This window comes from Schistocerca piceifrons, chromosome 7, assembly GCF_021461385.2.
Source record: "Schistocerca piceifrons isolate TAMUIC-IGC-003096 chromosome 7, iqSchPice1.1, whole genome shotgun sequence".
In the NCBI taxonomy this organism is placed as follows: domain Eukaryota; kingdom Metazoa; phylum Arthropoda; class Insecta; order Orthoptera; family Acrididae; genus Schistocerca; species Schistocerca piceifrons.
Window position 1 is genome coordinate 419,428,421 of NC_060144.1, and position 16,218 is coordinate 419,444,638.

At 39.9% G+C, this 16,218-nt stretch overlaps 1 protein-coding gene across 1 annotated transcript in view; it reads left to right on the forward strand.

Moving 5' to 3' along the window:
• Positions 1-16,218, forward strand: part of LOC124805753 (myrosinase 1-like) — an 86,379-nt gene that overhangs the window by 35,359 nt on the left and 34,802 nt on the right. The window contains exons 7-8 of the mRNA XM_047266321.1: positions 8,968-9,112; positions 15,937-16,085. Of these exons, the coding sequence (XP_047122277.1) occupies positions 8,968-9,112; positions 15,937-16,085 (294 nt within the window). The remainder of the gene's footprint in view (positions 1-8,967; positions 9,113-15,936; positions 16,086-16,218) is intronic.

The window sequence follows — 16,218 nt, forward strand, 5'->3', positions numbered from 1 at the left end:
AGTCATCAGTCATGTGACTGGTTTGATGGGCCCTTCATAGATTCCTCTCCTGTGCCAAACTCTGCGTCTCTTGAGTACCGTTTACATCCTACTTATACACCACAACGTAAGCGGCTATGTGTTTCTTTTACATAACGTTCCTTCACACCAACTACAGTAACTGTGATAAATCGACTGGTGCATACTTTTGGGAATTTCATGACTTCAAAACGTTGTATTGATTCTTTTGATGACTTGTAATACATTTGTGCGAAACTTATAGTTGGCGTAAATGTTGGGGATCAGGAAAAGTTATGGACCCCACAACGAGAATTCTCAAGTTTGGCAGCAAGGCTTCCGCTTTCTACAAAAAAGGCACATTAGCCAAAAATACAAGCACAGGTCTCAAAAATTCTAAGCAACTAGAACGCAAAGAATTGGAGGGAGAAATGTGCTGTTCGATAAAAAAAGTGGACCCAAAAACTTCTACTTATTCCACTGCACATAAAACCTGGCATTATAAAACACTTTATTAAACACCTACCAAAAGGTGGTGACACTTTTAAATATGTAGCAACTGTTGCAGAGGTTACCAGCAGCTGTGTTATCTCCAACGTTATTCGTTTTTCGCTATCGACTAATCGATTGTACTGGGCTCTGGAAGGAATTTGCTGGCTACTAAACCATTTTTCTTCTTTCATTTAGCTTCAGAGACAGATATCTGGCCAGTGGTGATATTTTTAAAAGATGAACACGGATTTGTAAGGGCGAAAGAACATCACGAACGAAAACTTTCGGCAGTGGTAACGTTATGTTTACTCTGCGCGCTTGCAGAAGTATGACTAAACGATGAAACGGTTATCAGATCGTCAGATAAGTTCCATTCTTTTTCTGGGATCATGAACTCGCTACTGCTCTTTTGTGAACACAGCAGACGCTTCTCAATGGGAGCCGGCCGTTGTGGCCGAGCGGTTCTAGGTGCTTCAGTCCGAAACCTCGCGACTGTTATGGTCGCAGGTTTGAATCCTGGCTCGGGCATGGACGTGTGTGATGTCGTTAGGTTAGTTCGGTTCAAGTAGTTCCAAGTCTAGCTGATTGATGACCTCAGATGTTAAGTCCTAAAGTACTTTAAGCCATTTGAACCATTTTTGAATCAACTGTTAAACTAGCGACAAAATGTTCCTGTTGGAGCACAAAAAAGGCGAATTTGTTTAGTTTAAAAGGCACTGACAGAAAACTCGGGAACCAGCTGCCTCAGTCCCTATTCTGCCTTCCCCACCAAACATTTTAGCATGCGAACATCGCGCTCTTTTAAGAAACGTGATTCTAAATACTTTTACCCACTCTGTGTTTGTAGTTATTACTCACACTCAGCATCTCTATTTATGTATGTCTCTTTCCCACTCTCTTCTCTCTCCCATTGATTTACAGTATGTCCCACTGCCACTGTCTCCTGTCTCACTTGCAATGTCTGCTTATGTCTTCCTTTCCCACTGTCAATGTCTTCACTGTATTTCGGCAGCTCAAAAACTCTTGGGGTCCAAGTTGTTTTCCCGTGTTTAAAATTTCGGACCAAAACGTGTCCTTTCTAATACCTACGCTCTAAAGATCGCCGGTCTGGGATGATCCAGACCACCCAGGCATGCGTATGGCGTGCACTCATCCGTATTTACCATTTACAACATCTCCCCTCTCTTTTACAGACACTGCTTGTATCTCTCTTCCTCTTTAACTACCATTGCCTCACTGGTCGTCCTTATCACCTCGCTCTTTGGCTGCCACTGCCATTGTCTTCCTCCGTCTCGTTCTCTCCTTCACGGCCACTTTCTCTGTCCCATTGTCATTGCGTCACCTGTCTTTCTCTCCCATTTCCACTGTCTCATCTATCTTCCATCTTCATTGTCTGTCTGCTACACTCCTTCAGCACAAAAAATATGTTTGCTTGTCAAACATTTTGGTGAAGAAGGTAGACTGAGGACTGGGACACTGGTTTCCTATATTTCTGCAAGGGTATTTTAAAGAGGAACGTATTCGCCTCTTTTGTGCTTCAACAGGAGAATTTTTCCACTGGTTCCCTTCTTTTCTCTGCTACAGCAGGGCGTGCTGCTTATCGTACAGAAAGAATTCTGTAGGTCAGCAAAGTTTTGACCTTTTATTTACTTATATACTTCGACACATTTACACACTTCGACACGCATAAACAACAAATATGCGCCCATAAAATAAGGTTAACACAGAATAGTTTGCTGTGCATTTCTTCTGGATACGTTGTTCATCGGTTTAAATTCGTGGAAAACGCCCGAAGAATCATTTCTATCTTAAAAAAGTAAAAATGTTATTACACGTATTACATTGACTTTGCCGTCTTTTCAGTCTTACATTTCCAGCTTTTTGCAGTCATTTTCTTTTCACGCTCATTAGCACCTTTTCACTTGTTTATGTGCTTATTTAAACTAATTTGATTAGAGCCATCTGGCACTATCTTCTATCGAACCAAGACTTCACACATGCAATGCTTCAATATCGTATTTACCTTAGAAATAACTATTTTAATATGAAAAATAGTATTAAAGTGATTTGAGTGTCTATAGTGACAATGTGATTAATCGTGAGTACAAAATAATAAAGTTAATACTGGCAGTACTTGTACAACTACCGCTGCCACTAACAGTGATACAATAATTGTAGCAACAATAATAACAACGACAACAATAATAATGACAATAATGATACTGGTATATAAAAAAAACTTTAGGTGTACCGTGTAAAACATGTCTGATGTAACGAGTTCTGGTGAAAGGAACTACAGTAAGGAGCTGTAGCAGCTAAGAATACTAGGAAATGAAGAAGATCTGGTTGGAAAGCAGGATGTCAAGGGTAGCGAGTGCATATCAGAACAGTGGTAATCGCTACTGTTGCTCTAACAGAAATTTCATAAACAAGATTCCAACACTTGAGATGTTATTCAGTTCCCCAATATGATGCTGGAGATTACTCCTGAACCGCGTTCCTGCTGCTGAAATGGACATCAAGAAAGTCGCTGGAAAATGGAGCCCGACAGAACGGATTTTGTTCTAATGGGGACGGATGTTTCTACAATGTTGTTCAAGCAGAAGCGTTAAGGTCAGGCTGAGATATGGCGGACAGTGTACGTTGGTAAGACAGTGGAGAAGACAGAGGTTACGAAAATCTCTGCGCTTGTCTGCACACAACCAGGATAGCTGTAGATCGAAGAGACGAACATCACAGATATAAGGAACACAGGTACTCATAACCAGCTCAGGCGCCATGAGATTTCCTGAGAAATGCCTTGCGGGATAACATCGATGTAATCAATAATTGTAAGTATAAATGTATGTACAAGTTTCTTTTTCACGTCAAGAGGGAAGAGCTTTTTATATTTTTGTAGCGCATGGAGGGATGCAGATGCCTCCTTGCACATTGCTGTTACGTGCTCACCAGTTTAGATTTTCATCGATCGCTACCCCTAGAGTCCTTCCTGAAGGAGAGAAGTTCAAATTTGTCCCACTTACGGTTCAAGATGGCAGTGACTGCGGACAATTCGGGCTTATGAACCTAAAATAACCAACCAGTGCTACTTGCGTTTTAAATGTGTTGAGCTTAAACCCTATAACGTGCGCCCATTTTGATAGTGCACACCGGTCGGTACTGAGATTCCAGACATCTGTATTTAGGTTTAGTGGTTTGCACTTAGACATGACTGGATTTCAGCAGTGTATTTGCAGTAGGACAAAACTGGCGACACTTCATTGAATTACACTGAAAAGAGTTTAGGACCTAATAATGAAACCTGGGCGACGTCTGATGCTACCTGTCTTCATTGTGACTTTCTGGTGACGGACATAACTCATTGCTGCTGAGACGCCAGGCGTGAGTGAAACCATTGTACTACACGACGAGAAATTTAGGCTGTTAAGTTTGGCAAAATCGTATCCAAAAATACTAAGAGTATAATAATATAAAAAGCATCTGTATCATGTAAATCAGAAGTAGATGGAGTGTCAACTGAACAAGCTACGTACTTTATCTAGGGACTGTTACCACCAGCTATAAAATGCTTAGGCGTAGAAGTGAAAAATCAAGTGTCAAATGAAGTAAGGGTAGCCAGGTGCCTGCGAAATACTGTGAGGTGAAACACTTTATGACAACTGAGGGAAAATAAAAATATATACACAATGTTACGCTCCGTTTTGATATAAGCTGCAGAAACTAGAGCAGAAACGAAAAAGATAAAACAAACACTAACGGCTGTGAAACTGAAGTTATTAAGAAAGATCAAAGGATTAAACATCTGGGACAAGAGAACAAATGAGTCCATAAGGGAACAGTGTGGAATAAAATATATAAAGAAATGGGTGAAGACAAGATAAATAAATAGGAAGGCCATGTGGTAACGGTTGATCCTTCAAGACTAACTAAAATTTGTAAACATGGACCACTGCTAGGGTAGCGACTAACCGGACGACCGTCCAAGAATTGTGACAGCTGTTTTTCCAGTTTATCCACGGAATGAAACAGGGGCAACCCTAGTCAGCAGAAGAATAACAAGAAGAAGAAGAAGAAGTTACCAGGTGGGATTGACGGAGGACATCGAAAGGGTGCAAAATAGGGCAGCTCGTTTTGTATTATCACGTAATAGGGGAGAGAGTGTGGCAGATATGATACGCGAGTTGGGATGGAAGTCATTAAAGCAAAGAAGTTTTTCGTCGCGGCGAGATCTATTTACGAAATTTCAGTCACCAACTCTCTCTTCCGAATACGAAAATATTTTGTTGAGCCCAACATAGGTAGGAATGATCTTCAAAATAAAATAAGAGAAATCAGAGCTCGAACAGAAAGGTTTAGGTGTTCGTTTTTTCCCGCGCGCTGCTCGGGAGTGGAATGGTAGAGAGATAGTATGATTATGGTTCGATGAACCCCTGCCAAGCACTTCAGTGTGAATTGCAGAGTAGTCACGTAGATGTAGACAACTAGGATGTCGAAGTCAACATCGGTCGCTAAACGGCAAGCGCAGTGAAATTATGACGAATCTCTGAACTGATGTGTTGGACAGTGTCTCTAATATGCCCGTCGATAGCATCACGCCTCTCATTTCTGTTCTGAGAGCACACTGAGCGCCTAAACATCCCTAGAGACTAGTGCCTCCCACCAAGTATGGGTGCCTGCTGAGAGATTTCGCCGGATTTCACTTAACCCCACGTGACGTACGTGTCATGCATTTCATTATTCATAACAATCCTCGGCCGCACATCGCAGAGGAACTGCGGCTCTCTCAGCGTGATCAATTGGAAGTACCTGATCACCCACAACAGAGGCCGTACTTCACTCCCTCTTGTATTGATATCTGCTCATATGAACCGCTGGCTATTAAAACAACGTTTTGGCACAGACAACGAGCTGCAGACCAGCGAGAGAATTGGCGCAAAGCACTGACATGTGTCGTCTATGACGAGGATATTGCTACAACAAATGTCTAAGTCGGAGCAGCGGGTATGTAGAGTAGTAGCTGTAAGATGTAGTTAACTGTTGCGATTAAAAAAATTTTAATTTTTACTGTGCCTTCCATTTCGCGACCGATTGGGTCTTACTTTGCAAGTAACCCTGGTACATTTATGACACAGAGCAGGTAATTCATGCATGCAGGGTGTTAAAAAACTATCCTGTATTTCAGGGGATGACTGTACGCATCAAAACAGGAAAAAATATCTGTTAACCATGGGTGTGACAAAACATACATTCTCATATATGACCACTTCTTCAGAGGGGTCTCAACATGATGTCCGTTCAACTCAGTGCATGCCTCTACACTTCAGTGTAAACACTCACGCAATCTTTGAAATCACCCTGGTTGGCTCCGAATGTGCTGAGCTGCACGGAAGACCCGATTGTGTAGTCTACACGTCATTTATTACGGTGGTATAGACCAGTTGTTTCATGTGTCCCCAAAACCAGAAGGCCAGTGGATTTCGTTCTGGGGAACGAGGAGGCTAAGGTATGGGACCTCTACGGGCAATCCTCCGGTTTTTAAATGTCAACGTCAGGTGCCGACGCACCATGCAGAGATAATGTGCTGGAGCGCCGTCTGGTAAACGTTCACCCTTCCCATTGATAAAAATTATAAATTTGACATAAGGGTTCAAAGCCTGGGTTATTGTTTAAAATGTTTTCAAACTTTTCTTGGGAATACCTCGGCAATGTGGAGTTCACAAGAATAATTTCATTCTTTAACTGAATTGATTCATTCAGCACCAAACCTTTAGTTTCGTGCTTTTTAATACTTGCAGGTATATGGGAAAAATGAGTTCTAATCACAGCAATGCCTTTTTTTTAACATCGGGATCTTTAAAAGCTTCCTTGCACCTGCAAACTGCTAAAGCCTCTGCACTATAGAAGTCGTTTACTATCCCACAATGGCCTCGAAATGTTCATTGTACAACAACACAGCTTCGACCCAAGTACCCCAAATAATTACCACTGGTTTGGAAGGTAAAGGCACATTTGGTACACGTATTCTTTGTGGGTCTTGATGTGAGCAGGATCCTTTAGAAAAATTTTCTTTGTGGATAAAATCAGTTTATTTACATTCACAAACGTGGAACGTACTTCTTCAGGAAGGCGATGTACTCCATGGGCAAAGCACGTCACATGAATCAAATTGGGATAAAATGCTCGGAGGCCTTTTCCTGCTTTGATCATATAGGGAGCAGCATCTGAAATAAACACAAACACCCTTTCATCTGCCTAAGATTCTGCAAACATTTTTCTAATACCCCCATTCACAAATCTGGCTATTGTAAAATGATTTTCTTTATCAAGTTCTTTACAGGCTGCTAAATAGGAAGAAGAAGGATCTTCTTTTAAAGCACCAACAATTAAATCTGAAATGTAGGGATCACAGTGTCTGTAGTTTTGTCAACCGAAATCCAGATAATGCTGTCCTTGATTCACTGCGTATTTCATCCAGAAAATTTACGTAAGTTGTTGGTATGTAATTTTTCGCAATGTTGATTCATCTGGTACATTTCGATTTAAGCAATATTTGCGCAGAAAGCCTTTGAGGATAGGGTTTGTAGGTTAGTGAAGAGGAATATTGCTTGCAATGAATGCTTCACATAGATCAGTGGTAAACCGACTTTATTGGTTATCTTTGGACAAATCCCTGGAACTGCTACTTGCTGTTGTCAGAAGTTGTTGTCCTTTATTCTGCATTCCGGGATATGAGGACTTTTCTTAACATGTTGGTCTATCTGATTTTTTTTTGTCTTATGCAAGAAACTTTTTCTCGCAAACTCGAGAACATAAAACAATTCCATCATAGATAAATGTTCCACGATGGTCAGCTATTCACAAAACGACGTTTCTTCTTTCGGGCGACATAGCACACAAGACGTTACACACTACACGTCGTAAACACGTTCAGCTGTGTACAAGCAAACAGAAAGCTAAACTGAATAATGGGCGTGTGAGTAAAAGCTTGGGTAGATTAATTTAATTATTGCCGACGCCTACGGTATGACAGTGGAGGGGATTAACCGGGGGCTCGGGCGAATGAGCATTGACTCTGTCTGCCTGTTCCTGTTTCTCTTCTGTGATGACTTCGATAGGCAGTGGCCTCTAGGTTAGCGATTGCACGCAGTTCCAGGTCAGGATCAATCCGTGAGACATCAAAACTAGATCGAGCTAGATACAACCCGTCAAAATTTTTAAAACATGCATCGTCACTAGTTTTTAGTGACAATATGCAATAACGGGTGAAAAGGAGCCTAATATGCAAATGCATGTGCAACATGCAAATGCATGTAGTCCGGTCGCTATGACTCGTATGTCGGAATGTATGCTTTGTAGGACCCGCGGTCATATGACACTTTTATCTCGTTTTGATGCATACTACCGTCTCCTGACATATTTGATAGTTTTCTTTAAAACCCAGTATATTACGGGCAAACGGGTACACCCATAATACTGTCTTCAGAACATACTGCAAAATTCCGACGATTTGCCATGAAGAGAAATTACAGAAGAGGGCACCCACACTTAGCATTTTTGGTTAGCAAAAAATCTTGGTTTTCCGGGTGAATCTTGATAACGAATTTAGATTTTCGAAAACGGGAAAATGACGTTCTAGATGAATGTCTAAAGAATGTATAGTTAAAATTTCAGCTATTTCTATGGTTATATATTTAGGTAATAGCAGACCACTGTGCAAAAGCGGTTAAAAAACAGCTTAACTTTAAACCTAAGGATCTCAATAACGGATAGTGGTGCTGAAAAAACAAAGGGGGCCGGCGTTCCTGGAGAACATCATCTTAAGAACACATGCCAAAATTTCGACAGTCTGCCGTGAACAGAAATTATGGAAGAGACCGTCCCCGCTATAGGTACTCTTTGCACCTAGAAATCATGGTTTTTCTGGATTTTCTCAGGAACTCTCAGTGAACAAAGGGTGCTTTTTATAGGCCGCCTAAGGTCAACGCTAGACCACACGTAATGCAAATGAACCAACCGGTTTTCTCAATTTTCATGGGCTGGAAGAAGTGTGTAATTTTGACCCTGAACTGTGGGAGAGCGAGAGTATGCGCATTCTTCCGAGAGCAATTAAACTCGTCGTTAGGTCAAAGAGTATGCAAAACATTTGACCCCTTATCTCTGTGACCTTCGCATTTAAGTCCCCTAAGATTTCACACACATTTGAACATTTCTTAAACTCTGTGATCAGTAGCAACCGAGATGTGTCCTCCTGAAAAATCAGATTTTTTCGTGGATTTTTTGGATCATTTTGACACGATGGACCGCAGCACTTACTGCGACCTGAAAATGTTATATGTTTTTGTCCTTGAATCTGAATTTCGTAATACCCACAAGCACTGCGTTATTGCTTGTATCACCGGTGCTTAGCACAGACTACACCTTAGAGTAACACGTTTTCGTCGTCTGGAATGCACTCTTGTAAGGTGGGCGTGGTTTCAGCTGGGACTGTACGCGCACCCGATATTCGTGGACGGCGACTACCCGGCCGTGGTCCGCCAGAGGGTGGACAACAACAGCGTGGCAGAGGGGAGGCCCAGGTCCCGCCTTCCCAGCTTCACCGAAGAGGAGAAGCAGTACATCAAAGGTATCACTCACGCATGTTTACCGCAGGCACGAGAAAAGTAGCAAAGCGTTTCAGAAAGGTCTGCTGCGTTCAGGTAATCCATAGCCGCGAAGAAATGATATTGCATTTATATCACACGAAATCTACCATAACGATTAACAATAAAGTAATTCAAGAGTCCTGCGATCATTATAGGAATAATGATCAAGTCTTTCACACCGTTTATTGGCCGGTAACAATAATAGGTCCACTTTTTGTAAAAACTTTGTTCATTTTTCGTTTCGGGCATACACCATTGTCAGAAAATCAAGTAAAGGAGTTAAACATAGTGTCGTGTCCTGTCATCTGAATCTTAACACTGCATTAGATCATGTTATAAGATACTCCGCATTAAGTGATTTGTATGACTTAACGTTTCCTACCCGTTATCTACTACATTTCCTAATCGATGATCAAATTGAAAGTGAGCCTAGTGCTCCTTTGTACGGAGTAAGTCTCAGTCAGTTATGTTTATGAGTGGATGAGCAATTAAATCAACTAAATTACACTGAATCACTGGAAATTTATCTCCCTGATCTGGTTACATTGAAATTAGATACTCTCAAAGCAACACATCAATACAACACATTAAAAATCAAATCGTCATTGATAATCAGATGATTTTGAAGCAGGTAGGGTGATAGGTTACATCGATTTCACTAAATAACGTTAGTATCATAACTGAGAAGACACTGGACATTAACTCATGGATTTAAATTACAAACGCTGCGCCAACTAAAACCATAACCACAAATTAATGCTTGATATTCATTATAGTACCTACTTCATAACCTGTATCACAACACATGTGAACAATACAGGATAAGTGGAAAAGGAAAGATTCGAGAACATTCGTCCCCATAAACTGTGCAGAGAAACAAGGAGTCATAAGAATAATATGGTACACCAAACCAATACATGATGGACCGGATAGCATTTAGTTTTGCCTATCAGCTGTGTGGTCAGTAACTCTCGTAGACGTTTTCCGTTTAGAAAGTAAGAAAAGTACGGAAATATTTAGAAAGTAATAAACGGCAATATTTCGAAATAATGGAAATTGGTACACGGTTTGAAATACAGGTTGAACAACGAAATTGAACAAATAATAATATTGAGCTGATGGCTCACCACACGGCGGGACTAGACGTGTTATAATCCAGATTAAAAAAAAAAAAAACACACACACATAATTTCACGAAAGCTATTCAACTAAAATAAAATTACACACTTACAGGAAGTGGTTAAAAGAAGTAACAACAAGAGAAGAATAAATCATCGAAGCCGATGGCTCAACACAACACGAGAAGATAGTGGTTACAATCACCAGTTCACACGCTACAAAGAAACGTAACCAAATTTAATTACAGAAAAATAATTCTAATTCGAGCTTATAGAAAATATACGACATATTCACGCTAACTGAAATTAGATACAGACTGATAACGGCATTTCCCATTCCTAAGTTGCTGTAGCACATGTAATCGAACTAAAGAAATGAAATATCAATAAGCATTAGGGCTCTCCATAACTGAAAATAATTTTACAGGTGGTTAATCGTGGCTAGGTCTGAAAGAAAGTGTTAACATCTCCACTAAACCAAGTTCTTACACTTTCCAACTTCGTTGCATTACTAGAGATGATCGTAACAGTCACGTTCATCCACAGACAGTGTTGTTCCACACTGCCGGACTGAGGTCCGCAGGTAGTAATGGAAATGGCCAAGGAAAATACGTCCCTGCTACATGATAGCTGCTGACCAGTGGCCCCTAACACTACTTGAGCTCTACAAGAAATTTGGCTAATCTGCCACTACCATTCAAAGAACACGTGGTCGTGAACCAAAGTACATAAAGCGTCACACACAGACACCCACACACACACACACACTCTCTAGCAGATCAGATAAGGAGAATGAAAAGGAGCACAGAAACATAGCATGAGACACATAAAGATATAATGGACACTTGATAAACGGGTTTATGGGAACATATATACCATAAAATACCTGTACATGTGAACAGCGTAAATTATAAGTTGAGAGATAATAATCTCTGAGTACTGAAATGCCACTGCGTCTCTCAAATGAAACATTCTGCTGTTAATCCTCCCCTCGCCCCTCCTCTATCCCCTCCTCGAATCAAAAGCACAGATATACAGAGAAACTGAGATATTAAGAAGTATGGAAAGACCGAAGTCAACTCAACAACTCAATGGAGAGGCACACATTGAGCCCTTTCACGGCTGTGATGATGGTTTATTCATAAAATGCTTAACACAATAAAGATTTCACTACAAATGGACAGATGTTGGAGGGCCAAGTTGCTTACAGAAAGACGTGTTCAGTAGAGTACGTAAAAGCGCACCCTATTTCCGTCAGCGATAGCGTCTAAAGTGCCCCCTATGCTGAATTCGTGTCTAACGAAAAATAAGAACAGCTTACAAACTTTCTGTCAGGACTGGAGAACAACAAATTACTTGATTTCTTTTTCTACTAGCAGGTAGAATTCATGGCTACATTTACCACACTATCACATTTGGCTTGCATAGTGGGATATATAAAGATGTTTTTCAGGAAGGGTACTACACAAATACGAGTCAGAAGAGTAAACTCCAGAAATAACGCACCTGTATTGTGGTCTTAAAGGGTACAGAAAACTGCAGCGCAATGAACAGTTGGACTGAACAACAGGAAACTCACGGTATTCATTAAAAATTACATTATGTGGCGAGAAAATAAGAAAGGGTATTGGGGACGGTGGTTGCGGGGGGGGGGGGGGGGGGGGGCGGACAGATGATACCTCAGGGGTATTAGAACCTTTTTGGTCATTACCTCAGCGGTATGCTGGTAGGCTTCGATGCTCGGAGGTAATCAGCCGTTAGTGTTAACTTCGTTAAATTACGTCGAGTAAGACGACTGGCGAGTGATAGAATAAAATAACTCGTCGATTATGTTGATTTCCCTATACCTTATGGGCATCAACACTCACTGAATACTTACATGGAACGTTTCCTAGTATCAATAAATGATCTCGATGAAACTTGGAGGGTGACTAGAAGAGGCCAAATAATGCAATACTTATTTTGTTGATTCCACCCAGTTTCACTTTTAAGGGATAAAACACGCCCCGAAAGGTAATTTGGGGTATTAGGTTTGGAGGGAATGTTTTCGAAATGGTGATATGTACAAATGTGCCTACCACAAACGTTGATGCTTAATTAATGTTCTTAAAAATGTATGCTCTAATTTTTTACAATACTCCACCAGTATTAATGAGTTTTAAAAATGAAAACTTTTGCCAAAACATAAATTAAAGGAGCTTTGAAGCTACATACGTCCATGTGCAATAAAGCTGGGTTCTGAGACACCACTTTTGGAAAGTAAGCAATACACATTGTGCCTTCAGAGTATTTTCAACATCTCTAATTAAAATACTCATAATATAAAACACCATAATATAAAATATTCATAACTGATTAAAATATACATAAAACATCCGTTATTCGTCTGGTTATTTATTTTACTTGTATTTCTGTTGTTTTAAATTGTTACTTTACGTTTTTATTCATTTTTGTTTCCTGTTTTATTTTTTAGTTTACCTTTTGACATATGTGTATTTTGTTAGTTGAAAATAATAAATAACTCACATTATAATCGGAATTATTACAGTAATGTTAACCAATAAAGAAATGCTTAAAACATAACGTTTGCTTACACTATGCGCGTGAAATGAACGAAATTTATTCACGTAACATACATGACAGAGAACGAAATATACGTAAAACAAAGTTCATCAGGATTTCAAGTTTTTGCGGGTGAATCTTTAAATATCCTGATTTGTATTGGGTATCTTTCAGTACACAGGTAAGCCTTGACGCAGACAATTGATTATCTGTTAATGACTGCAGCTTGATAATATTATTTCTCAAGTAGAGACTGACATTACAATCATTCGATAGAACTATATCTGAAAATCTACTCACAAAGTTCTTCCAACATCGAAAACCGTACACATCTCACGACTGTTCCTGCGCCGTCAAGTCCTTTGGGATGTTGGAGGAACTTTGTGAGAAAATTTTTCAGATTTAGTTCTGTTGAATTTTTATGATGTCAGTCTCCACTCGAGAAACAATGTAATCAAACTGCAGTCACTTGTATATAATCAACTCTGTAAATGTCAAGAACGTTAATTACGTTTCACCCTTTATATGAGAAACATTTTTCATTTATCTCCGTTTCGTTGGTATTCTTTCCAAATCCAATTACCTTTCGAGGTGCGTTTTACCCCTTGAAAGTAAAATTGGGCAGAAACATTAAAATACTTATTGCATTATTCTGCCCCCTCTACACAGCCGAAAGATTTCTTCAGAATCGTTTATTGACACAAAATAAGAACGTCTATCAAGTTCCATTTATCATCCCAAGACTCATTAATTAAGTGTTGGAAGCAGTAAACTGCATACAATAAACTGTCAACGGTGGAACTGACCGTTTTTGACTGGTGTAATCATAAAATTTCTTGACACTACCTCCCTTATTTCCGCTTGCCGTACCCAGTTACATAATTATACCAAGCTCTATGCCGATTTAGCGAATTTTGCACGAAATCTCTAGACCCGTACAGATCCCTAATTCCCATTAAGAACGCTTATAGCTGGAATCGACATTATTGATTGTATTTTTTTCTGAGCACTCTAAAGAAATTTCCTTCAGCATGACAAAAATTAAGGTTTTGACAGGTAAGAGCAATGTTTTCTTACGAGGTATGTGCGAGGAAGTTGATTAAAGTTTACTGTTTCCTTGTTGTAAATTTTATGATGGCTCTAGTGAGAAGAAGTAATGTACATTGTTATCGGACCCACGATCCGTGACTCTCTACTCCAATTTATGCACAAATCGTGCCAAGAGATTAGTGCCTTCTGTGCTAAGACTGTTAAACTTCGTTGATAATAGTGACAAAATTTGTAAAATAAGGGGAATTGTGGATCATTTCCAGATTCATCCATCTCGTTATAAATTTGTGCATAGGACGAAAGTTTGGTTCTGTACAAAGATCGTGTCGTTCCCAAACAGGACCTTCTATTCAAAGTTATAGATTAGCATAAAGTGTTCTGTATTCTTTGTAGTTAAACTGGAAATATCCTTGACTTTATTATTTACGTGGGTGCAGCAACGGACATAAAAGAATAAAATTATCTTGGTGTAAACGTTGGAGTACCTGGAAGAGGCAGTGTCCTAACTTTATTAGAGCGATACCTTGGAAAGCTCACACACTGTAAGTTGACAACTGGTACACTAGCCTGGTGTTACTTGCATATCTACATGACAAAGTGACTAATGCTTGTGGAGCAGCAAGGGAAAACGGTACATGCATGACTGCTGTATCCAAAAAAAAAAAAAAAAAAAAAAAAAAAAAGAAAAAAGACATCTGAGATCGAGTTTATGTTGACAGACAAACGTCTTCTTCTCGAGTGACAGGACAATCGGAAAATCAGGTTGCTTTCAAATCAGCATAAAAGCGAAATCACAGCCGTCGACAGAAGCGGCATGAAGCTAAATTCAGTAGCCTGTTTACGAGAAACTGAAAATTAGTATAAAATATTTCTTCATTTTGTGGAGCCGTCTCTTGCTGAAAGCGCATGTGTTGTATAACTAGACGAGATATTTCAGTATCTCAATTTCAGTAGAAAACCGTCAACGAGATTTTAGAGATTCACCATGGACCGCAAACAGAGGGATGTCGTGGAAGGAGATCGGCTGGTCATGCTAATCCCTTACCCCAAACTGAGAGCCAATTTATCTCGCTAATCCCAGGAACATCGAAGAAGAAGACCGCAAAGAGGAAATGTATTGTACGCGCAAAACATGACAGGCGGAGTGATTCTAGGTACAATTGTGTAAAATGTTATGCACCTTTACATTTGAATTATTGTTTCGGAAGATGCCGCACTTTGAAGTTGTACTAATGTAATAACGTATGTATTTTTTTGTCTCCTAATAAAGTACAGTTTTTAAAGACGGTAAGTATTTCTATATAAATATTACAGAAAGAAAGAATTTAACATCATAGTGCTACATTTTGCGTCTTAATTTCTGTCAGTAATAACAATAGACTGCTGAATCGCATAAACACACACCACTAGAAAATCAAGCGCACATGGCAGGAGGCCGTTCAGATTAAACTTGCAATGATATGTTTAAGTAGACCACGCACGCATTTCATCTTCGTAAAGGGAAATGAAATACAGTACATCGGATACCATATTTTGGTAGGAACTCATTGATTTCTACGAAGAGAGAGCCAGAATATCTTGATTTTTTGTTGTTGCATTTCGTGCTTTGTATACTCTATAGACGTTGCCAAATTTCTCTCCTCTTCAATTTCTTCAACTTGGAGTGATGCTGATACCCATCGTCTCCATTCATTTGTTTTACGTATTCAAATCTTTGTCTTTCTGTACAGTTTTTTCTTTCCACGGAGTAGACTAGTGCCACGAAAGTTACTCTCTGAAGTCTTAAATAATGTTATCATTCAGTCCCTTTTTCTAGTAAGTGTTTTGCACATATTTCTTTCATCCCGAACATCTGTACGTCTTAACATTTCAGTTCGGTTTCAGTATCCTTTTGTACCACAGTTTGCTTGCTACTACGCACATAAAATTAAGTTACAACACTTATGTATTCTGCCTACTGAACTCACAGGTTCTGTAAACCCCTCTTTACTTTTCAGCTGATGCTTACCGTAAAGTGTTCTCATTTCATCCGATCCATACCCAAGCAGGCTTTTCTTTCTTTTTTAAAATTTTAGGTTCAGCTGACTTCATCGGGATTAACACGTATACAACTACCATCGTCGAGCCTGGAGACTCTGGTGGTGTGCCGTCCTTTGAGCTGGACACCGGCGTCATCAGGTACCAGAACGAATCTTGGCCGGGCAGCTCCGCGTCGTGGCTGAAGGTACGTGGAGGGCGTTGTTTTGTAAACTTAGCTGTTACTAATGAGAACAGTGTCAGGAACCAATCATCAGATGATACTGCAGACGTCATGATGTTGTTGACTGGCATGTAAACTGATGGCACAAACCACTAAA